The sequence below is a fragment of the Episyrphus balteatus genome, chromosome 4, assembly GCF_945859705.1.
Source record: "Episyrphus balteatus chromosome 4, idEpiBalt1.1, whole genome shotgun sequence".
NCBI lineage: Eukaryota > Metazoa > Arthropoda > Insecta > Diptera > Syrphidae > Episyrphus > Episyrphus balteatus.
In genome coordinates, this window is record NC_079137.1 from 14103021 (window position 1) to 14126606 (window position 23586).

Sequence of the window (23586 nt, forward strand, 5' to 3'; positions counted from 1 at the left end):
GAAAGTAAAGTATTAAGAAAAATGAATTAGTTTAGATAAAAAATTTTGTAAATTTTTTAAATTGAAAAATACAAATTTCTCCAACAAAACACAAACTAGCAACCATCCAAGCCAATCCCATAAGCGACCAAATCCACTTTAAGTCTTCAACTTTCATTGCTGATGATTCTGCTTCCAATCTAATAATATCTAACTTTTCTAATTTATCAACAACGCGTACTTCGAAATAACCAATCTTAACCCAGTAATCCATTAATCCACTTGAAATTGTTTCTAAAAGATGAATGTTAATAGCTTTTTTATAAATCGAATTTTCATTCATAAAAATGCCCAATAATTGATTTTTAAACAAAATCAATTCGTCTGACCAGCGAAACCGTTGTCCGTTGAAGAACTTTTGCTGATACTCAAAACTCTTCCAAACGTCACTAGTTTCTGTAAAAGCATTCCCGAAAAAATATTCTTCGTCTTCAATTTCAAAGTCTTCTTCTTCAAATACACTTGAATACTTTTCCCATATATCTGGTCTCAGTTCCTCCAAATATGTATCGATAACCTCTTGTGGAAGGAGTATTTTCATAGGGGTTAATTTCAGATCATCGAAAGATCGTATTACATTTTCCCTTGGTGGCTCCGTCATCAATGACTGCAGAAATGCATCGTATGAAGTTGCCACCATGATACCCAAGAAAAAAATACACGAATAGATGATTTTTGTACTGTAAGAAGCTTTTGGCGATTCATTGATTGACTGTCCAAGCATTCCGCGAAAGCAATCAATTGCGAAGAACCAGGTACAAGGTAATCCAAATAACTTTGCTGTTACTGCAAGAGTGGCAGTGAGCAAAATCAATACAACAATTGCTAAAAGAAAGGCATCCCAATAAAAAACATAGGAAAATAATTTATAAATGGGTATCTTTGCCTCTATCGGCAGGATAACACTGTAATCAGTTATTGAATAAGGATATGAGAACATATGAATTTGACTTACTGCTATGGGTATAGTACCCTGAGCTAATAACTCAATTGATCCGTTTAAAATAAGTGGTTCAAAATAAACGTATGGTTCTGAAATATTTAAATTCAATCTAGCGTTATGTCTCTTAGCGAAGGAAGTGAATGTATGTCCAATGTAACCACCAATCTGCATATCATCTTTAGGTATTAAAGCGATTTGATCAGATTCTGCAAAAGTAAATGGTAACACAAAGCCTTTTAGATTTCTCATTCGATCTGGAAAAACATCAACGTGCTTCTTGTTGCAGATGAATTCTTCAATAACAAAATTTCCAAAATTGCTGTATCTGTAACATGTGGATGTGGTTGAGAAATCTTGAAAAACTGCAACAACATTTATCATTCGATTTTCCCAACAGAAATCGAAGATTGTCCTCAGTTCCTTATCATTTCTTGAAGAACTTTTGATTAAAAATATGGTTTTACAGAATCGAAGATGTTGAAGATGTTCCACCAGTTGCTGAAGAAATAAACTATTTGATTCATATTGAACTAGAGTTAGAAGATTTTCATTGAATTCGCCTTTTAAGTAAAATGATGACTCTTCAGTTGACAAAATCAGTGGAATATAAAGTGAAGATGAAACAGCTTGGATGAACTCGTCGTCGAAATCAGTGAAGAAATGATCTTGATGTGGAAATGATGGTTTGAAAAGAAAAACGCTATCAAATTGCTCGGTTTTGTGTAGATTTTTGACAAAATTTAATAATTTTGAGTTGAATTCAGCGGATGTTTTGAAGAAATTCGCTGCAAAAAACGCAAGAAAAGTAACGAAAATGATTGTGTTGATATTCATTTCGAAAAATTCAACTTTTCTATTTCTTTTTCACAATTTTCGAACGAAAACAACAAAGGGACTTCCGATGTGAAAATCTATCACCGGACTAGATACGGTTTTCAATTGTTTAAACCTTTTATTGGATTTCCAAAGACCTTCATTTAGAGTATCATTTGCATGAATGAAGTAATAACTTTGCATCTTTCCATCCCCTTTTTCCACTTAATGTTAGAAAATCAAAAAAATAAAGTTGTTTTTTTCAATGGGAAAAAATCCCAGTTGCGTGTATTCTTTCGCTTAGTCACGTTGGAAAAGTGAAATAATAAATCTAAAATTGGATAATATTTAACAAAATAATAGCTTACTTGATTTAACCATAATTAATATGACAATATACAGGATTAAGTCACATTTAGCCTTGTTGGTGCGAAGTGCCTTCCCACCAAACAGTTTAAGGTAGCATTTATATCATTTGTTTTCGTTTATATCCCATGGTAGTTTGTTGAAAACAAAATAGTCATTATTACTCTAGAGACCACAACTCATTCTCACCAGGGGCGTAGGTACATACATATCGTTGCAACCCTTCTAACTTCTATTTCAATAATGTCAAACATTTGAAACTCGTTTATTTGTCAATCTAAAATCAAGTAGTAGTTTCTTTAAAATAGATCTTCAAAAATTGCAAAAACAGTAACGGCCATATTATTCACTAGTTTAAAAAATGCATCTTGATGTAAAAATGTCAAAAATAAATCCAAATCCAAAATAGTTATCCCGAGTTTAACTATGAAAATAGTTAAAAAATAGTTTAAAATGACTATTTTTTTCTCTGTGAATATCATAGATTTGGATTTATTTTTGACATTTCAATTTCTTTACATCCAGATGTTTTTTTTAAACTAGTTAATAATATGGCCGTTACTGCATGGCTCACTAACTCACTAACTAAGAGATCATAAAAATTATGGAAACTTGTTATGGTGATAGATCTTGAAGTACATATGTACAAAGAAAAAAAATGGAAAAATTAAGATTTTCCATTCAGGGGGCGTAGTAACCGCCCATTTTGTTTGAATTCACATCAATTAATAAAGAGTATTCTTCTGAATACCCCAGAATCTTAAAACTTGGTACAATTGTAGTTAATGCAAGGCGAACATAATTCAAGATTTTCTCTCTAGGAGGTAAGGTATCCGCTAAAATAGATGAAAAATATAATGTTTCATAAATTAATTAACAAGCCTTAGAAAAAAGTAGTTTTGGTTTTTTTTTTTTGTTATTTTTAAAAACTGAAACAACATTTTTACATAATTCGATTCTGTTTTTGTTTAAATAGTAGAGTAACTAAAGCTCAAAAATTGGCAATATTAGGAAACCCGGCCGAAAAGTTTAGATTTTGGTGATCTGTTTTTTAAACGTCGGTAATTAACAATACTTTAAAGTCTATAGATTAAAAATTGCTGGTGTTGCCGTTTTGATTTTTTAAATTTAATTGAAGATTTTTGTGAACAAAAAAATTTTTTTCTTAAATTTAAAAAATTAATTGATGCCAAAAGATTCAAGGAAAGAAACTATATAGGAGTGAGGGACAATCTTCCGTCGTCTAAGCGATAGATGCAATTTTCTCATAAATTGACTTCAAACACACAAACAAAAAATTTTGAAAAGAACGGCAACACCTACAATATTTAAATAAACATTTTTATTTATAAAATTAAAATAAAGAAAATTGAATGAAGGGCTTTTGAAAGAATGGTAATTGAACTCAGATTTTTGAAAAAAAAAATGATTGACAAAATTTTAACATGTCGTTTTTAAAACTTTTTCGTAATATAAAATGCATTTATTTTTCAAATTTTTTAGGCCACATTTATTATGATTTGAAATTATAAAAGGAAATGTCAATATGTATTACAGTTTATGAAAAAAATTAAAAAGTATTTCATTTTCGAAGAACTTTTTTTAATAGAAGTTTTGAAAAAAAAAATTAACTTATTTTTTTTTTTAAGTTCAACATTTAAATATAAAGTTATTTTTTATTTATTTAATAGCCCTTATTGTTGAAAGTTAAATAGCAAAAGTTTGAAGTTCTTATTTGCCAAAATCTTTGAGAAAAGCAATTATTTCAAAGCAAAAATTCAGTTTTTATCAAAAAAGCTCTTTGAAATTGAAGTAATTTTTAATTTTTTTTTTTCAAAAGTGTGATATATATTATTTTTTCTGCTTCGGAATTCAACTGATAACATTTATGGCCAAAATTTTTTTTTTAAATAAATTCATATTTGAATAGAAAAAGTTTGGAAAAACATTTTTTTTTTAATTCTGAGTTTGAGGACCAATTTTTCAAAAACTCTTAATTAAATTTAGTGGATTTAAATTTAAGAGATAAGAATAAGCTTCTGGCTTTTTAAAAATGTATTTTAAAATATTGTAGGTGTTGCCGTTGTTTTCAAAATATTTTTGTTGTGTTTGAAGTCAGATTGTGAGAAAATTGCATTAATCGCTTAAACGATGGAAGATTGTCCCTTACTCCCTTATATTTGTTTTCCTTAAATTACTTAGAGAATCTTTTGCTATCATTTGTTTTATAAAATTTAAGCAAAAAAATGGTTTCATTGAAAAAAAATTTAATTTTAATTTTAAAAAACAATACGACAACATCGGCAATTTTTAATCTTTAAACTTTATAGTATTTTTAATTACCTACGCTTGAAAAAAAAAATCGTCAAAATCAGAGCTGTTCGGCCGGGTTCCCTAATAATTTGCTTTAGTTACTCCACTAAAAAACAAAGAAGAGCATTGAATTTTGAAAACCTAAATAGTACTTAATCAAATTAAATTTTGAAAAAAAAATTAGTTCGCAAATTAATTTTTTTTTCAAATTTTTGAACTTGAAAATTTATTTTTCAAAAACTGTTTTATAAATTAGCTTTATTTAAGAGCTAAATAAAAAAGAGATTTTGGGCTTTACAAAAAGGTTGTTTTATTGTTGTAAATAGGTATAACTGTTGAGTTTTTATAATATTTTTTCCTAATTAAATCATTATTTTGCCCCTCCTGGCTAAACGGGGGCGAATAAAACCACCTGCAATACGAATTTTTTCTTGTCCGACCCAACCTACACCCATAATCTTTTAGCTTGTATAAGAAATGAGATATTACTAAATTAAGCAAAGTATGTGTATCTTTTAGGCAAAAATCAGTTATTTCCAAAACCACGCTCTGGAGGCACTTAGGCTTAAAATAATGAAATTAATTTAGCACCTTTTAATCGCAAAAAATTGTAATTTGAGCCATCCTACTAGTTAGTCCAGATGTCCAAGTAATTGGATTTGTGCGGAGGAGAAGAAAATTATTGGGGAAGGGCCAAAAGGCGGAATCCCGTAAATCTTTGACCTTATTTAGCGCGCCTACAACTCGACAAGTTTGACGTTCAAAAAGAAGAGTGTATCTAGCAGTCGATCCCACATCGTAGAGTTATTAGAAGATAAAATGTTAATAAACCTGGAGCGTTTTCCTGGTACTCGATAAATTATGAAAGTTTTCATAAAATCCCTCTTCCAAGATGTTTAAATTTACAACATTGCAAATATAAATCCGCTCCTTATGGATCCAAGAAATGAATATGTCCGAGCAGCTCTACCACATCAGACATCACAAAGACAGTCTTGAAAGCCCTCTGAAAGACTTTACAAAAGATTAAGGTGATATAGATTGGATATATTTCAATGAACTAACTATTACGTCATGGGACCTCTAATTTTCATATAATAGTAATTGCCTAAAGCCCATTCATCATTCTAAATGCTATATAGTAAACTAAATCATAGAATTTCCCCCTTCCCTATATTTTTTACGGCCTTGGAGGCCGTATGTTCTTTTCCATTGTGTGTGCATGAATAAACTTTCAATTTGTCATATCGGAAGCGCACTTTTATTGACTTTGAACCAAGCATATAGAAAAGAAATTCCATCTCGCCAGACAAACGAAATGCCAATGCACCTTATTCGTACACCAGCAATACCGCTCGTTGGTGGTCTTTTGCATGAGTACCGCCGCGCCTTTTCCATGCACAAACTCAATGCACATTTTTGTTTTGTTTTTGTTTTTTGTTCGAAACCGAAGACAAACTTAATCAGCTTAAAATATTTTTCCATTTTCCTTTGTTTTCTGGGGGCTGGTGCTTTCGGGAAAAAAATCAATATGAATTCCCAAGGCGCTCAACTCCGGAAGCATTGTCCTTGCAGCAGCAAGCACAGACGAAGAAGAGAAACACTTATATGCTCAATTTTCTCGTTTTCTTTTCAAATCGCACATCACACACACTCATACACACACACAGGACCTCGAGCGGATTTGGCCACCATCAAATAATGGAATCAACGAACCAACAACATCACCATCACCACCAGCAACTATATCAGTCGCATGACCAAGAACCGCTACCACCACCTCCGCCGCCACAACCACCCCAACAGCAGCAGCAGCAGCAGCAACAGTCGACGTCTTCGAGTGCACTTATGATGGGTGTGAGCAGTAGTGGCACTGCATGTTATCCCCCTATTGTGGCGCCCAACAACCAACAACAAGACGTATCTTTGCGACAACGTGCTGTTGCTAAGCTTCGAATGTTCAACTTCCACCTGAACTGGGACCTCCATATGACTCAGTGCAAACCGTGCGGGTAAGTAAAGTATCTGAGAAAAACTTGTATTCATTCAATCGTTCTGTTTTATATATATTTTTTTTCTTTCCCCCCTTCTCCACTTCACTGAAACTCCTCTCACACTCATCCTTTAGATTGTGATCCTTGTTACACTTTAGAACAAGTTTCCTCGATATCCTTCTCGTATCATCTTCCACCCGGTTTACTTTTGCCTTCGGGTTTTGGCCCACATTCCATTCATTTGATCTCCAGGTTATACCTATGCTATGCCTGTGTCTATTCATTCGGCGATTGTTGTGGCAAAATGTAGCCCATTTTGTTTTTCACCTTTTTTATTCCATTCACTCACCTTTTTATCATTGTTTCGCTTTTTCGCAAATACAAAATTTACATCTCGAGTAGATGCTTGTAATTATTCACAAATTTGTCGTCCCTCTTCTTGTCGTCGTCGTCGTCGTCCTCTCGAACACCTCCAATACTAATGCAATTAAATTTGATACATCAGAGAGGTGAAAAATAAAAGGATATTTTTCTTTTCGAGTGGAATTTCGTAGTAGGTAATTAATTTTTTTTTTTGTTTTTTTTTTTTCAATCAATAGATCCTTGGTTATCCTTATCGGTGTCCTACCACAATAATTGCATTAAACTTTCAAGTTTCTTTTAAGAGTTTTTCTTTTTTGTGTTTGTATTTTTTTCTACAATAGACCCCGGTCTGGAGGAGGAAATATAATAACTCGTCGATTGTGCAGGAATCGCCGTCGGGACGACAACGAATTGTATCGCTCAAATAGTTTTAAATTTGAACGTTTCGAGAGGAGGGAATGCAACGAGGAATTCGCAGATACTCTACAAAAAAAGGTGAGTGAGCTTCTTTATTGTTTGTTTGATTTATTATTATTATCCGAATGGAAAGGTGAAAATAACAAGTATATACTCAATTTTTCGTGTAAATAAGAAGAGAGTAAAAAAAAGAGAGACATTCGATTGCAGGAGAAAGTTACTTAACGAAGAAAGAGCTTTTCACCAAAAGCTTTTTACAAATACAAGCTGCGTTCCTTTGGAAATATTTATCTACTTTTTAGTACTTAAAACTACTTTGATCTACTTTGCTATACTGAAAAAGTAGTTCAAAGCAGCTTTAAGTACTAAAAAGTAGATAAATATTTCCAAAGGAACGCAGCTACAGTTAGGCAAGGTGAAAGCTTTGGGATCTTTATAATATTTCAGATAGATGGCGCTTAGTAGATTATTTGAATACAACCCAAAGTTGTTTGTTTATTTTTTTTTAAAGATTTTTTGACATGTCAAAATAATGCCGGTGAATCTTGAATGTTACCTCTCCAGTGCTGTCAACCATTGAAATAAAAATGTATGAAAAAAGTACGTGTTCAGTGTAAAAAGTATATTAAAGTGTTTTTTTTTTTATCGAAATATTTACAGGGTATCATTGAATTTTACTTAGCCATTTTGACAAATGAACACATGAACTTGTGCCATCTTTTTTGCTCTGAAGACCCTGTCACACTAAAGTTATAGGTTTGGATAGTAAATTTACCAAAATTGCTTATTTTTATCATTCTTAACTCATCTATTTCACAAATATACATAGTTTTTGATGACTTTGCGATACTTCAATCCATTGTAGATTAGGATCTCAAACAACAAGCTACTCCAGCTAGCACTATCCTGAGTCAGTTGTTGTATCTTTTTCTCCAATCTCCAGCAATGCAGATGGGACCAAAAATCGCCTTCGTTAAAGTCCATGCATCTGCAAAATACAGTAAAACTGGTATGCTTAGATTCTTTTTAATGGATATCTTTGTTGTTCGAGAGAAGACTCTGCTAGCAGTGATTGGCAAGAGGAATCATTCGTTTGATTTCAGCGCTGGTGTTGTTGTCTGTTACATAGAGGAGTTTAGGTAAATAAAGCCTCAGGTACAGTAAGAAAAATCACAGTTCTCAGGCGTTCGGCCCTAGCGAGGTAATCCGTCGGAGCGGATTTTGTCCGATTTCATCCGAATCGGACAGTTTTTACCTGTCGGAAACACACCTCGAAGCATATTTCATATGAAATCGGAGAATTTCCGCTCCGACGGATTACCTCGCTAGGGCCGGTTATCAGTGAAAAAATAATGCCGACCAAAAAGCTCTTTATTCTTGCTTTCTATCCCAAATGCAATGTTTTTACTAAATTTCATTAGGGTGCATCAATTTTTGTTTCACTTAAAAAAAAACGCCATTTAAACCATAATATTCCTATGGCATAGACAACATTTTTAATAAATTTCGTAAGGGTACCTATATTATACCATTGATTTTATCGGACTTATCGCGGATTTTCCTTATTTTCCTTATTTCCAAAAAAAAACACCCTTTCACCTAAAATATTTGTAGATATAGACTGCTTAGATTCTCGGTTTCTGTAATAAATGAAACATTTGTACCAATTTTCATTGGTGTATCATTTTTTCCCAGTTTTTTATCATTTCTTAAAAAAAAAAACAGCCTTTCACTCAAGATAATTTTGTAGGCTCTTTAGATTCTTACTTCTTATAGATAACAAACTTTTTTACCAAGTTTGAAAAATTAACAAAATTTAACTCAACACATAGAACTCAACCCATCAAAAAAACACCATTTTAGCAAAAATATTTTTAAGAACTTTATGAATCCTTTATCCCTGCTTTATCTTAAACCTTCACCCCAAATTTCATTAGTGTATCATGTTTTTCACATGGGTTTTGATTATATTTTCCCTGTTAAAGTAAAAAAACTAGCTCTCTTGTTTTTAATCGACAATAATTTTTCTTAGAACAATCGTATTGACTTAATTTTTATGCCATTAGATTCACCATCAAAAATTATGTTAAAAAACATGTGTCATATGATGATATACATACGACAAACAATTTTTTTCACTATATTTTTAAATTTCACCCCCTCCCTCAAACTTTTTTATACGCTTTTTGATCCTTGGTTTTTATCCCAAAAGCCAAGTTTCATGAGTGTAACAACTTTTTTAATTTGTTGATTTTATGTACTATTTTATCTGATTACAATACTGTGAGATTTTTGATTCAACCACTACAGTCAAGGACGTGAAGTGAAAAGTGTGAAAATTATTTTTCCTATATCACAGGACTGTTGATTCTGAAAATATGTTAACTGGCCTATTTTCCCACTTACAACAAAGAATAATTGAAAAAAATGATGTTAAACAAAAAAAAGGAATTTATTGAATTTTCCAGTAAATACAAATGATTAATTAAAGTTAGTTATTTTATCAGTTGTGCAAAATCAGTTAATTGCTACAAGACCGTAAGAAGTATTAGGTTTGTATTCAATCAATGGGGACAATGTTTTCCACTTATATTTACTTTGATAATTAAAATTAATAGGGTAATATGCTTGCACCAAATTCAAATACGTAGAAGTGTCGTCCATGCCACCGCAAGTAATCAATTGTTTATTCCAAGATGTACAATACATTTCAGCTAAGGCAAATTTCATTTCATCGAAATTTTTCCACATAGAAACGAATTGATCGTATATTTGAACCTTCTTAAAATAATTGTTCTTTGTAATGTATCTGGATTTAATTTCTTCTCTACCACCAACTATGAAAAGATTTCCATTAGCTTCTGTAAATCCAAACCCCAACTTTGGAATATCTTTAACAGCCTTTGATGTCCAATCGTTCGTTGCATGACTAAAGATATCCATAAAGGAAGACTCAGAACTAACTACATACAAGTTTCCATCGTCAATAGCAGCTTTGGGATTCACAAAAATTGTATTCATCGGAGTTACGTTGTGCCATTTATAAGTGGAAAAGTTGAATTTCTCTACAAGACGTGAGTTTTTGCTAAAAACATATAATTCATCATTTAGCATGACCATGCCGTTATATTCACTTTGTCCATTCCTGCTAGGTAAGTTTGTGACTTCGTGTGTCTGAAGATCGAAGGATAATAAAGTTCTAGAAGATAATATGGCAAAAATAAGCTTATATTTGGCCGCTACAACATTCATAAAAGAAGTTGGTAGATTTTGAAATGACTCGATTGTCCAAATGTTAAGTTTATCATCATACGTTTGTATTTTTCCACCACCCACAAATAGAAGGCCAGGTTTTATGGGTTTGGAGAATGCCATTGGTGTGTTTTTTTGACACTCGGGTAGTAAATGCCATTCAAGCCAAGTGCAAACCATGTCAAAACATTCCATTTGCTTCGGTAGCTTGGATCTGTGTTCTTTGATAAAATTCGGACTTAAAAGCCAGTAACGAATTCTGGACAACAATTTGATGGCACTTTGTTCCCGATTCAATTTGTCGTGCTCCATCCATTTGATCAGATTTAAATAAACTATCTCTTCCGAGCTTACACAAAGCTCTTCACTTGAAATAATTTCACCCAATTGATGTTCATCGAGCTGAAGAATGTCATTTTCCTTGCAGATTTTTTCGAAATTCAAACTTGCAAATTTGGTGGCTTTCTTGTAGAGTTCAAGCAATTCGTGTTGATTAGCAAACAATGCTATTTCCAAACAATTTTTTGCGTCTAAATTTTCCGCCATTGAATTATAACACTCCGTGATAAGAGGTTGAATTTGGAAAAATGTTGCAGCTCTCAAAATATCCTTCATCGTGTCACTTTGAAGTTGGATTTGCCCGGTGTACAAAAATGTGAGTACAAGTTGCAAGACTTTTCCATTTATCTCGTGAATTTTAACTTCAGTAGATGAGGATTCCTTTAAACTACCGCCAAACATTGCCATGAAATAATCACTTGCTGCTGACAGGACACATTTGTGTGCATTGAATTTTATACCATCGGAAGAAATGATGCAAATATCTGAAAATTGTCCATTCTCACTGAATGTGAGAAGTTTTACACATAATTTCGTGGTATAATTGTTAAGATGGTTGATCGGAGTAGAAGATTTTTGTTCTTGCATCTTTGGTAGACTTTAAATGAAGCTGAAAGAAATTTTCTAAATTATTTTTTTTTTAATGATTTATTTTTATCGTATTTTTACCTTTTTTAACGTTTTCTAATTTTCAAATATTGAATCAATACTGCCTTGCTCCTCAGTTATTAAGAAACAAAATTAAATTGTGTAAGCAACAAGGTTGTGAACTTCTTGATTTTCAAAATATTCTGCAAGTGTTTTTGAGAAACAACTTTTATTTAAATAAATTTTAACCAAATGCTATGTAGTTCTAATACTGAACTTTAAAGTATGTTGTAAACTAATTACATTTTAGTCAGTGGCGTACGTTGAGTCGTCGGGGCCCCGGGGCAAGACTAAATTTTGGGGCCCCTTTGATATTTGGGGGCCCTTTAGATACAAAAAAAAGTACGTATACGCCATACATTTTTTTTGTATGGCTTATTTATTTTTAGGGGTATTTTAATGTTTTAGTATGTTCGTAATGCACTTTGCCTAAAATTAAATATTAAGAGACCCCTAAAATAATTTTTTTTTTAGCTTAGAATTGATAGTTCTTGGGGCCTCTGTTCTGAAGTAATATGTACATGTACTTGTACATATTTGATTTTCCATCATCAAACATAATTTTTTTTTATTGTTGGGCCCCTGAAAAATTCATTTTAGGGCCCCCAAAATTAAATATTTAGCGGCCCCTAAAATAAAAATTTTTGAAGCTTAGAATTGATAGTTCTTGGGGCCTCTGTTCTGAAGTAATTTGTACACATTTGATTTTCCATCATCAAACATAGTTTATTTCTTTTGGGGCCCCTGAAAAATAATTTTTGGGGCCTCAAAATTATCAAAATTAAGTGCTTAGAAGCCCCTAAAATATAATATAATTTTTTTGGAGCCAAGAATTAATAGGTATTGAAGCCTCTGTTCTGATGTAATATTCGGAATGCCACCAATAACGTAAAGTTTTTAGTTTGTGCCCTGATGTAATTATGTTGGGGCAAAAAAAAACAATTTTTTTTTAACTAAATTTTTTTTTAAGTACTGAAGTAAAGGCAATTGGGGTCCCTGCAGGGCCCTGTCTTGAAGTTGTTTTTTGCTTTTTTGGGGCCAATAATGTATTATTTGTGGTTGCATAGATTTTTCAAGTAATATTTTTTGGGGCCCTAAGATAAAATTATAATTTTTCTTTTAAAAAAGCAGTTTATTTCCTTTTGGAGCCCCTGGGGTAACCTTTTTATCAAATCAATATATATTGTGTGGCTACCAATGCATTATACATTACACTGAATGATATAATTTGTCTCCCTTGTATCCGAAGTGGTTCAAATACATTTTAATTTACTTCGTAACTCAATTTATCCTAACAGTTTCCTTCTCTGCATTGTCTTCAGTGGGGGCCCTGAGGTCGGTCAAGGGCCCCGGGGCGTCGCCCCGCTTGCCCCAAGGGCGTGTACGCCCCTGATTTTAGTTAACAAATAGCTACTTAAAGGGATAATGAAACTGTAATAAAATTCAGAGTCATAAACTACCCTCATTTGTTAAATTCGAAAGCCTTTTAGATCTGCGGGTAAATCATTTGAGCTCATAGTGAAAATGTACAACTGACCTGCCCGTTGCAACCTCTTTTTTTTAATACGCTTTTATTAGCTTCCACTAACTAACTAACAATGTAATAAAATCTTGGAACTTTATTTTGACCCACTTCCACTTATCATATCGAATTGAAACTTTGTACATACATATATCGCACTAGTAGGTATGACAAGACTGCTGTAATTCAAAAAATTTTTTTTTCAGCTTGAGGTGACATCATATTTTACACAATAACTCTAATATTTGAAATAATTGCTGAATAGTTAATTGCATTGTTTTTATAAAGGAACTTGATAAAAAAATTATTTTTTTTTTAATTTGGAACAGTTTGTAATAGTCTAAAATCCCGCCATAGGACGACCCTCTTCGTTATACCGGGTGAGAGTTATATTTTCTGAAAGGTAGTGTCTAAGGAAATAAATTGCACATGGATTCCCTAGCGATATTCTGTGAAGGCATAGGGTTGCCAAGCCTTAAAGTTTATTTTAGCGTATTTTTGAATACGCGTCCCTGCTTATATGGCAAGCCTCAGAGTTCTAAAAAAAATAGGAAATTCAATTTGAAAATTTTAATTTTCAGGATTTTTTAAAATTTGAAGTTTGAGTGGGGTAAACAAAGGTGAATCTAAAAAAAGGGCAAAAATCTATTTTCTAAGCAAAACGTGATAGAAATAAAGTTAAAATTGTAATCGATAGATATTATAAATATATATGAAAGAATAAAAAATGTTAAAAATCTACAACTCGAGACATAGTCTTTTTAAAGTCATGACACTCAAATTCGATATTTGAGAAATAATTCAACAAAAATCGGAATGAAAGATTTTTTGAATAATTTTTATTTATTAAGTTAGAAAAAATAAAATAACTTGACACGTATCTGTGAAATTTTTAATATAACTTACCGTTTTCGCTGAGGAATTTTTTGAAAAAGTACTTATTTCATTATACTAAAGGAGAAAATCCTACTTTTGAAGATTATATGACTTTTAAAACCAAAGATAGGGAACTTTAAAGAGCAATCCCTCTCAATATTTTCAAACAATATACTAATATGTTTTTGCACAAGGTATGAAAAAAAAGTTTTAATCGTGAAGGTTATGTAAAAACAAGAAAAAAAAGATATGAGAGGGAGTGTGTTTCCCATTACACTAGTTTACAAAAAAATAAAAATTTTTTGGACACCAAGTTCCGTTATACTTTTCGTATAGATTTGAGCCCAGAAAACTCGAAAATCTTATCTAAAAAAATATTTATGGATAGGTATTCGAGATATGATTTTTCAAATTTTTTTGTCGTTTTTTTCAAGCATACTTAGTATTCGGGCTATATCTTGAGAAATAAACAACTAACGTGAACAGAAAACCGGTTCCTGAAAGCTGATCAAATAAACAACAAACACTAGAATAACTTTTTTGGGTCACTCCAAAAGTTTAAGTGCATTGTATCAAAACACTTAAAAAAATCGACTTTTTAAATGAAATTTTTGCAAAAAAAGAGATTCTTAGTGACATAAAAAATCTAAATCTTGCGAATCCTCATAGTTTTATATTTTTAATGTATAGTACACTTTCTGGCAAAGATAACAAGATAATTTTTTTCAAAATCTATGGATAAGTACCTAATAAAGATATGATAATTTTTGTAACGATCAATATTTTCGACTTTTTTTTGTTAATTTTTGTGTTTTCATCTATAACTTGAAAAGAAAGCCGAATATGAAAATTTTTATTAAGTAATTTTTTGTAGATAATTAAAAAAAAATTTTAATTAAAATATTGTAAAAAACTAATGAAAAACTATTCGAAAAAGAGAAAAACATTATATTTTTGGTGTTTTTACTAAATAGTCTATTTTTATTTTTAAAGCATTTATAGATATTTAACATGTAACTGAGAAAAGAAAATACTTTATCTTTCAACATAATGTTCACAAAAATTGAATACGGCTAAAATTGGATAAAATATGGGTTTCAAAATCTACTGTTTTTGGTCTCTTTGAGCCAGTTTTCTTTCTTCTTTCTGAAAAATCTCCGAAAAATCGGACATACTTTTCTCAAAGATTGTTGTGTGTTAATTTCGAATCCGAAGTTAAAATTGCACTGACACGTCATGTGTTTCAAATACTTGAATATGAAGTGTTCAAAAATGCGGTTTTTTGATAATATTAGCCTTGTTTTTTTTTTGCAAAACTTTTTATACAATCTTAAAAAGCTATATTTTAATATCTATGTAAATTCTAAAATATATTTATTTCTTTCTCACGAAGATATTGAGAATAAAAAGTTCGAATATATTTCAAAATCTTGTTGGCAACATAAAAAGTAGTTTTTTATACAAAAAAAAAAAAACTAAAATACATAAACACTGACGGTCAAAAGTTTGAAACCACTACCTACCTATAGGTAAAATAAATTGCACGACTGTATCACACGTATACTTACTCTTATGGTAAAAGTTGCTTAGAATGTTAAATAATTTTAAGGCATTTATTAAAGAATAATTTTAATTTAAACTCATGATTAATCTTTTTAGGTATACAGAATTGTTCGGGACGTTTTAATAAAAAAAATGTATAGAAAAAAATTAATTTTAAATCTAAAATTGATATTTTTTTTAAATTTTGCTTAAGGGGGGAAATCCCTCTGGACGACACCTTTTTCAATATTTTTTTATGAAAAACTGAAAGCACTTATTGAAATTTGGAAAAAGACAAGATATTACTGACATTATTAAGTATTGAAAAAAAAATTTTTTGAAATGAAAAAATAACAAAATGGCGGCTCTGGAGCCTTTCAAAGTTGACGCCTCTAGTTTACGCCGTGCAATGCACAGGTCCAGGAAATCATCTTAAATCAAAAAGGAAATTTTTTTCCGTAAGATGATATTAGTACGCATTGCATGAACCTAAATTTATTTTTTTTAAATGAAAAATAAAAATTAGAATTAAAAAAAAACGAAAAAAAACATGTTTTTTTTACAAAGAAGTAGTTAAAAAAAATATTTACTGTACAAATTGTATTCAACTTTTAGGTTCATGTTGTGGCCAATAAGTTAAGGAGTAATTTGCTTCAAATTTCAAGTCGATAGCTTCATTAGTTTTTGAGTTACATTGCACGGCGCGGAAAAAAACTAGTTTCGAAAAAAATGCGTTTAAAGTTTTCGTTTTCGTACTAGGTAGGTTCGGAGCGCATTGGTTTCGGGACTATCTAGGCAATTTTGAGGCTTCATTTAAGGCTAAGACCACTGAAAATAGTTTCTTCGGTTGATAAATAAATTTATTACGCAAAAAAAAAATAATGCAAAAATAAAAAATTCCAGAGGGATTTCCCCCCTTAATTTTAATTTAAATTGAGATTATAAGAGTGTTTTCGTACAGAATTTTTTTTTGAAATCGTATCACTGGAAATGCAGATAGGTTTCGATAGCAGGTATTATAAATAAGGGTTCAAAAATGTTTGGTTTTATTTACAAAGTAGGGTCTTCCGTGTATTAATTTTTTTTTTAAAGAAAAACAACCTCAATCGTTTTATTTCATGAAAAAAAGAAAAATTTGGTTTCATTTTTGATTGATGAACCAGCTCACGAAACAAGTTGTAGTACAATCTACATCATCGTCATAATAATTTTGGATGTTTTGACTGAATATCCTCCTTCGCATCCATAAGTGATGATAACTGCTTTATGGAGGAGCTATTTTTCTCTCTTTCATAACTTGGCAGAAAAAGTGCACACGTACACACACACTCACACACACATAAATTACTATCTCTACTACTTCTTCTAAGTGAACTCAATTGTGGTTATGGTAATTGCATTGCAAGAAGGGAGCAAATTTATATCCTTCGAGTTCTGGAGGCAATCTGAAGAGTCATTAGAGCAATCGACGTGTTGTGCGCGCCACAGCTTGCAGAATAATTAGAAAAAAAGCTTTAATATATGCGCATTTCTAAATAATAAAGAATCCCTTTTTGCCAGAGCTTCGATTAGTCTCGAATTTATTCAACTAAATTCAATCAGTTCTAAGCAATCTACCCCGAAAACTTTAATCAAACGAAAACTTTATTTACTTGCCTCAGCAGAATTTTGTTTTTTTCATTTAGCTGCGATGAACTTTGGACTGAGTCCACCAGGTGTTGAATTGATTAAATTGAAACCCACATTGCACAAGGAAAACAATGCTCATCTGGGTCTGGAGTCTGTCCTGGACCCATGGGGAGTGATCAATCTCGGTTTTTTTTCACATGAACATGTGTGTTTGTGCAATAAAAGAATTAAAAGGGCTCACACCTTTGTCAACTTTCTTTTGTTTTTTATTTATTGTTGTTTTACCTACGACAACCTACGAGTCGAGTATTGTTGGAGTGAATGTATGAGAGATGGGGAATCCCATGAAAGTTGTGTGCAAATGTTGATTTATCCCATTCACCGCACAATATAATTGAAAATAGACTTCGGAAAGGATGTGTCGGCGGAAATGTCTAAGTCATCATTAGAACTGGTGCACTAATTCAATTCAAGTTTAATTACTAAATTGCTCTTGTGTAACAAAGGAAGAAAACTGAAGAGAATGTTAAAAAAAATAAGAAGAGTGTTTCAAGTAGTTGTGTCTAGTGTGCATACATAGATACATATTTATTACGTTATTTTAGTTTTAATATGAAATAAATTTAACATCCACCAGTCACAAAATCAAAACAGACATAAGGAAAAATAAAATAAAATGCACGACTGGGTCGCACGAACTTGCTCTTAAAACTAACAACATTTTATATACAAACTACAAATTTGGTAAATGTATAAAAAAAAACAAAACTTAAAATTCGTTCTAAAAATATAAAAAAAAAACAACTCTTTAAATGAAATTGAGTTTAAAAAAAGTATACAGTTTAATTTCTTTTATAAAGAAGCATTTTTAGAAAAAAAAATTTCAAAATCGTTCGATCCGTTTTTTAAAAAAGTAATTTTTTATAAATAATTTTTTGAAAACAAATTTTTAAAATAAACTTGGTATGCCATTTTGTAGAAACTTTTCATCAACACGTTAAACCAAAATTTCAAAGAAATTCAATGTCACGTTTTCGAAAATGTGATTTTTCAAAAAATTATTTTTTTAAAAATCCAAAAATTATTTTTTTCAAAATTTTGTTTTTGATTTACATATATTTAGGCAATATAAATGCTTTAACACAAAATAAATGCTTTTACACAAAAAAAAAATCGTTAAAATAGCACTAACAACACAGCCACACAAAAAAAAAATAAAAGTTCTGACCTAGGGTTACGACTAAGTTTTTCATATAGTTTTTGGGTCACTGAAACCGAATCCGAAGTCCGTTTTGTCCCATCACATCAGGTTTTTGAGATAACCTCAAAAAATGTCACGAAAACAAAAAAAAATTTTCTCTGGTCTGGATGTGCGAATATGTTAATCATAAAGTTTTTGAATCGCTGAATCCAGATTCGAAGTCAATTTTTCTCTATCACGTCAGGTTTCTGAGATATCCTCAAAAAATGTCAAAACCAAAAAAACAAAAGGTCTTATCTGGGGTTGCGTCTATGTTTTTCATATAGTTTTTAGGTTGCTAAAACCGAATCCGAACTCTATTTTTCCGTATCACGTCAGGTTTTTGAGATATCCGCAAAAAATGTCAGATAAGAACTTTTTTTTGAGATTAGACATTTTTTGAAGATATTTCAAAAACCTGACGTGATACGCCAAAATAAACTTCGGATTCGGTTTCAGCGATCCAAAAACTATATGATTAACATATTCGCACACCCAGATCAGAGAAAAAAATTTTTTGTTTTCGTAACATTTTTTGAGGTTATCTCAAAAACCTGATGTGATGGGGCACATTTTATGAGGTTATCTCGAAAACCTGACGTATGGAGCAAAACGGACTTCGGATTTGGTTTCAGCGACCTAAAAACTATATGAAAAACCTAGTCGTAACCCCAGGTCAGAAATTTTATATTTTTTTGTGTGGCAGTGTAATTTGGTAGATAATTTGAAATTAAAAAAAAAAAAAACTGTTCAATGGGTACCGTTAATAACGATTTTTGAAAAGAAAAAACCTTTCTCATTCAAAGATAGACCTTATTTAAAAACTTATACTTGATTTTTTTTAATAAAAATCGTAGGAGCCGTTTTTGATAAAATTAAATTTTTCCAAAATTTGTATATGACAGGTACCGTTATTTTTGGTCCAAAAAAATTAATTCCAAAAACTCCTCTGTACAAGATCCAAAAACTGCTACACACCAAGTTTGAAGTAGATCGGCCCATCCGTTTAGGATCTTTATACAGACCGACAGACATCCTGACAGACGGACTTTGGAGACCCTTTTTTCTTGCATTCTCTATCATCGTAATATCATGGAAAATTGTTATCTCAACTTTTTTTTTACGAATGCGTAACTTATATATACTATATCGCAAGTAAAAATTGTGTCTGGTATTTTTTATTGTGTTACCACTGAGTTACCGCATTTGTGAGATAAGTATAGACAAAATTTATATTATTGTTATTCTTATTCAGAATTTTTATTTTAACAGTTTTGACAGCGGCTAAAATGTTGCTGCATGTTTTTCAAATAGGTAAGTTCAAACTTACAATATAAATAGATATATTTAGAACTGAATTACTGCTCCATTGGGTTACTATAAAAATAATTATAGGTAACTTAAATACGAAAGAGGATTTTCCATAACTTATACCTTGAAATGCTACAAACGTAGGAGCCGTTTTTGAGAAAAGCAAACTTTTCCATTTTAGTCATATGGAAAGTACCGTTAATTTTGGTCCTAAAAAAATTTCATTTTCCTCTCGAGAAATAGATCAAAACTTTTAACTACCAAGTTTGAAGCAAATCGCTTCAGTAGTATTATAGGCTGCAGCTCGAGAAACAGACGGACACAGTAATTAGGGTAGTTTATGACTCTGAAATTAACTGCAGCTTTTCATTATCCGCTTATGTATTCGTTAATTAAAATTAATTTATACTTAAATAAAACTTGTTTCTAAAACACTTGCAAAATATTTTGAAAATCAAAAAGTTCACAACTTTTTATAAATACTTAAAATTTTTTCTTGATAACAAAGGAGCAAGGCAGTATTGATTCAAAATTTAAAAAAAAGAAAACGTAAAAAAGGTGAAAATACGAAAAAATAAATCTTTAAAAAAATAATTTGGAAAATTTCTTTTAGCTTCATTTAAAGTCTACCAAAGATGCAAGAACAAAAATCTTCTACTCCGATCAACCATTTAAACAATTTTACCACGAAATTATGTGAAAAACTTCTCACATTCAGTGAGAATGGACAATTTTCAGATATTTGCATCATTTCTTCCGATGGTATAAAATTCAATTCACACAAATGTGTCCTGTCAGCAGCAAGTGATTATTTCATGGCAATGTTTGGAGGTAGCCTAAAGGAATCCTCATCGACTGAAGTTAAAATTCACGAGATAAATGGAAAAGTCTTGCAACTTGTACTAACATTTTTGTACACCGGGCAAATTCAACTTCAAAGTGACACGATGAAGGAGATTTTGAGAGCTGCAACATTTTTGCAAATTCAACCACTTATCACCGAGTGTTATAATTCAATGGCGGAAAATTTAAACGCCAAAAATTGTTTGGAAATAGCATTGTTTGCTGATCAACACGAATTGCTTGAACTCTACAAGAGAGCCTTAAAATTTGCGAGTTTGAATTTCGAAAAAATTTGCAAGGAAAATGACATTCTTCAGCTCGATGAACATCAATTGGCAGAAATTATTTCAAGTGAAGAGCTTTGTGTAAGCTCGGAGGAGGTTGTTTATTTGAATCTGATCAAATGGATGGAGCACGACAAATTGAATCGGGAACAAAGTGCCATCAAATTGTTGTCCAAAATTCGTTACTGGCTTTTAAGTCCGAATTTTATCAAAGAACATAGATCCAAACTGCCTAAGCAAATGGAATGTGTTGAAATGGTCTGCTCTTGGCTTGAATGGCATTTACTACCCGAGTGGCAAAGAAGCAAACCAATGGCGTTCTCAAAACTTATCAAACCTAGCCTTCTATTTGTGGGAGGTGGAAAAATACAAACGTATGATGACAAACTTAACATTTGGACAATCGAGTCATTTCCAAATCTACCAACTTCTTTTATGAATGTTGTAGCGGTCAAAAATAAGCTTATTTTTGGAGCTGTTGGAAAACCTATATTATGCTTTGATCTCCAGACTCATGAAGTCACAAACTTACCTAGCAGGAATGTAAAAAGTGAATTTAACGGCATGGTATTGCTAAATGATGAATTGTATGTTTTTAGCAAAGACTCACGTCTTGTAGAAAAATTCAACTTTTCCACAGATAAATGGCAGAACGTGACTCCAATGAATACAGTGTTTGTAAATCCCAAAGCTGCTGCTGTAAATGGAAACTTGTATGTAATGAGTTCTGAATCTAAGACCATAGATATCTTTAATCATAACACGAATGATTGGATATCAAAGTATATTCACGATACTCCACCATTATTGTTTGGATTAACAGAATTTGATGGAAAACTTTACAAACTTGGCGGTATAATAATAATAAGTACAAAGCACTATTATTGTGAAGATGTTGAAATATACGATAATGATAGTAGTCTAAGAGCCAGGAGCAGATTTCTTGCGTGAGAGGTAACCGATTCATATGAATGTCAGAGGTAGCGTGGGTCATGGTGATGACGAATACCTTAGTCTGCCTGCATTTATTTGGGCCGTTGTCGAGAAAAAGCGCATCAAAAGTACCATTTTTCTGAAAATCGATTTAGTGAGGGTAACCACTTAAAATTTATTGATAACCAACGCCACATACTCACTGATAACAAATATACCAATGGCAGACATTTTAAGTGTGGCCAAAGCCCCGGCAGACTGTCCCGAAAATGCGTTTTTTTTGGCGTTTTTAGACTTTGGGGTAACCACCTAAAATTAATCGCATCCTGTAGCGGTGGACTCCCTGATAACAAAAATACCCATGGCAGACATTTTGAGTGTGGCCAAACCCTCGGCAGACGGTTTTGAAAATGCAGTTTTTCTGAAAATTGATTTATTTAGGGTAACCACTTGAAATTAGTCGCATCCTGTAGCGGTGGCCTCCCTGATAACAAAAATACCCATGGCAGACATTTTGAGTGTGGCCAAACCCTCGGCAGACGGTTTTGAAAATGCAGTTTTTCTGAAAATTGATTTATTTAGGGTAACCACTTAAAACTAGTCGCATCCTGTAGCGGTGGACTCCCTGATAACAAAAATACCCATGGCAGACATTTTGAGTGTGGCCAAACCCTCGGCAGACGGTTTTGAAAATGCAGTTTTTCTGAAAATTGATTTATTTAGGGTAACCACTTGAAATTAGTCGCATCCTGTAGCGGTGGACTCCCTGATAACAAAAATACCCATGGCAGACATTTTGAGTGTGGCCAAACCCTCGGCAGACAGTTTTGAAAATGCAGTTTTTCTGAAAACTGATTTATTTAGGGTAACCACTTGAAATTAGTCGCATCCTGTAGCGGTGGACTCCCTGATAACAAAAATACCCATGGCAGACATTTTAAGTGCGGCCAAACCCCCGGCAGACGCTCCCGAAAATGCAGTTTTTCTGAAAATTTATTTATTTTACTTTTTCACATAACTCGCGTGTTATTGGACCTAGCAGAAACAATTGTATAGCAATCTTAAAGCTAATTGAATTTCCTACAGAATATGTTAAATAAGTTTTTTCGATTAAACCTTCAGTTTAAGAGTTAGGGTGGTTTTTTTGAAGCAAGTCAAAGGGTGATTTTCTTATTTTCGTCATATCTCTTTTATTTGAGCTTTTTTAAAAATTAATTTGAAGTAAAAGTTGTAGATCTTTTTATTACCTTCATTTATTACATTAACGGTTTTTCGATTTGACAGACCGTTTTCGATCTGTAGGAAAAAAACTTCAAAAAGTTTGCATTTTTTTATATAGCTTTTTCCTATATAAAAAATTGTAATCTTTTTACCCCTCCCCGCCTAAAACTATACAATTTTTTTCTTGCCTGAGTGCAACCTACACGACTAGGTTTTTTGTTACATTTATTGCAAATTACCCTGTACTATGTAGAACCTTTTTGCTATATAAAAAATTGCAAACTTTTTGAAGTTTTTTCCCTACAGATCGAAAACGGTTAATGTAATAAATGAAGGTAATAAAAAGATCTACAACTTTTACTTCAAATTAATTTTTAATAAAGCTCAAATAAAAGAGATATGACGAAAATAAGAAAATCACCCTTTGACTTGCTTCAAAAAAACCACCCTAACTCTTAAACCGAAGGTTTAATCGAAAAAACTTATTTAACATATTCTGTAGGAAATTCAATTAGCTTTAAGATTGCTATACAATTGTTTCTGCTAGGTCCAATAATACGCGAGTTATGTGAAAAAGTAAAATAAATAAATTTTCAGAAAAACTGCATTTTCGGGAGCGTCTGCCGGGGGTTTGGCCGCACTTAAAATGTCTGCCATGGGTATTTTTGTTATCAGGGAGTCCACCGCTACAGGATGCG

At 31.8% G+C, this 23586-nt stretch overlaps 3 protein-coding genes across 4 annotated transcripts in view; 2 read left to right on the forward strand and 1 right to left on the reverse strand.

Moving 5' to 3' along the window:
- The window catches only part of LOC129919405 (uncharacterized), a 194577-nt gene that overhangs the window by 12378 nt on the left and 158613 nt on the right, over nucleotides 1-23586 (forward strand). For both annotated transcript variants that reach the window (XM_056000271.1, XM_056000270.1), the window contains exons 2-3: nucleotides 6145-6486; nucleotides 7173-7326. In XM_056000271.1, coding sequence (XP_055856246.1) covers nucleotides 6145-6486; nucleotides 7173-7326 — 496 coding nt within the window. The remainder of the gene's footprint in view (nucleotides 1-6144; nucleotides 6487-7172; nucleotides 7327-23586) is intronic.
- On the reverse strand, nucleotides 9682-11640 carry LOC129919408 (kelch-like protein 2). The gene is made up of 2 exons (XM_056000275.1): nucleotides 11509-11640; nucleotides 9682-11449 (listed from the first exon to the last, which is right to left on the reverse strand). Exon 2 carries the CDS (start codon nucleotides 11425-11427, stop codon nucleotides 9766-9768), a length of 1662 nt encoding a protein of 553 aa, XP_055856250.1. The 5' UTR covers nucleotides 11428-11449; nucleotides 11509-11640; the 3' UTR covers nucleotides 9682-9765.
- On the forward strand, nucleotides 20037-21645 carry LOC129919411 (kelch-like protein 4). The gene is made up of 3 exons (XM_056000279.1): nucleotides 20037-20165; nucleotides 20221-21301; nucleotides 21375-21645. The coding sequence occupies exons 2-3, from the start codon at nucleotides 20243-20245 to the stop codon at nucleotides 21390-21392; spliced, it is 1077 nt and encodes a 358-aa protein (XP_055856254.1). The 5' UTR covers nucleotides 20037-20165; nucleotides 20221-20242; the 3' UTR covers nucleotides 21393-21645.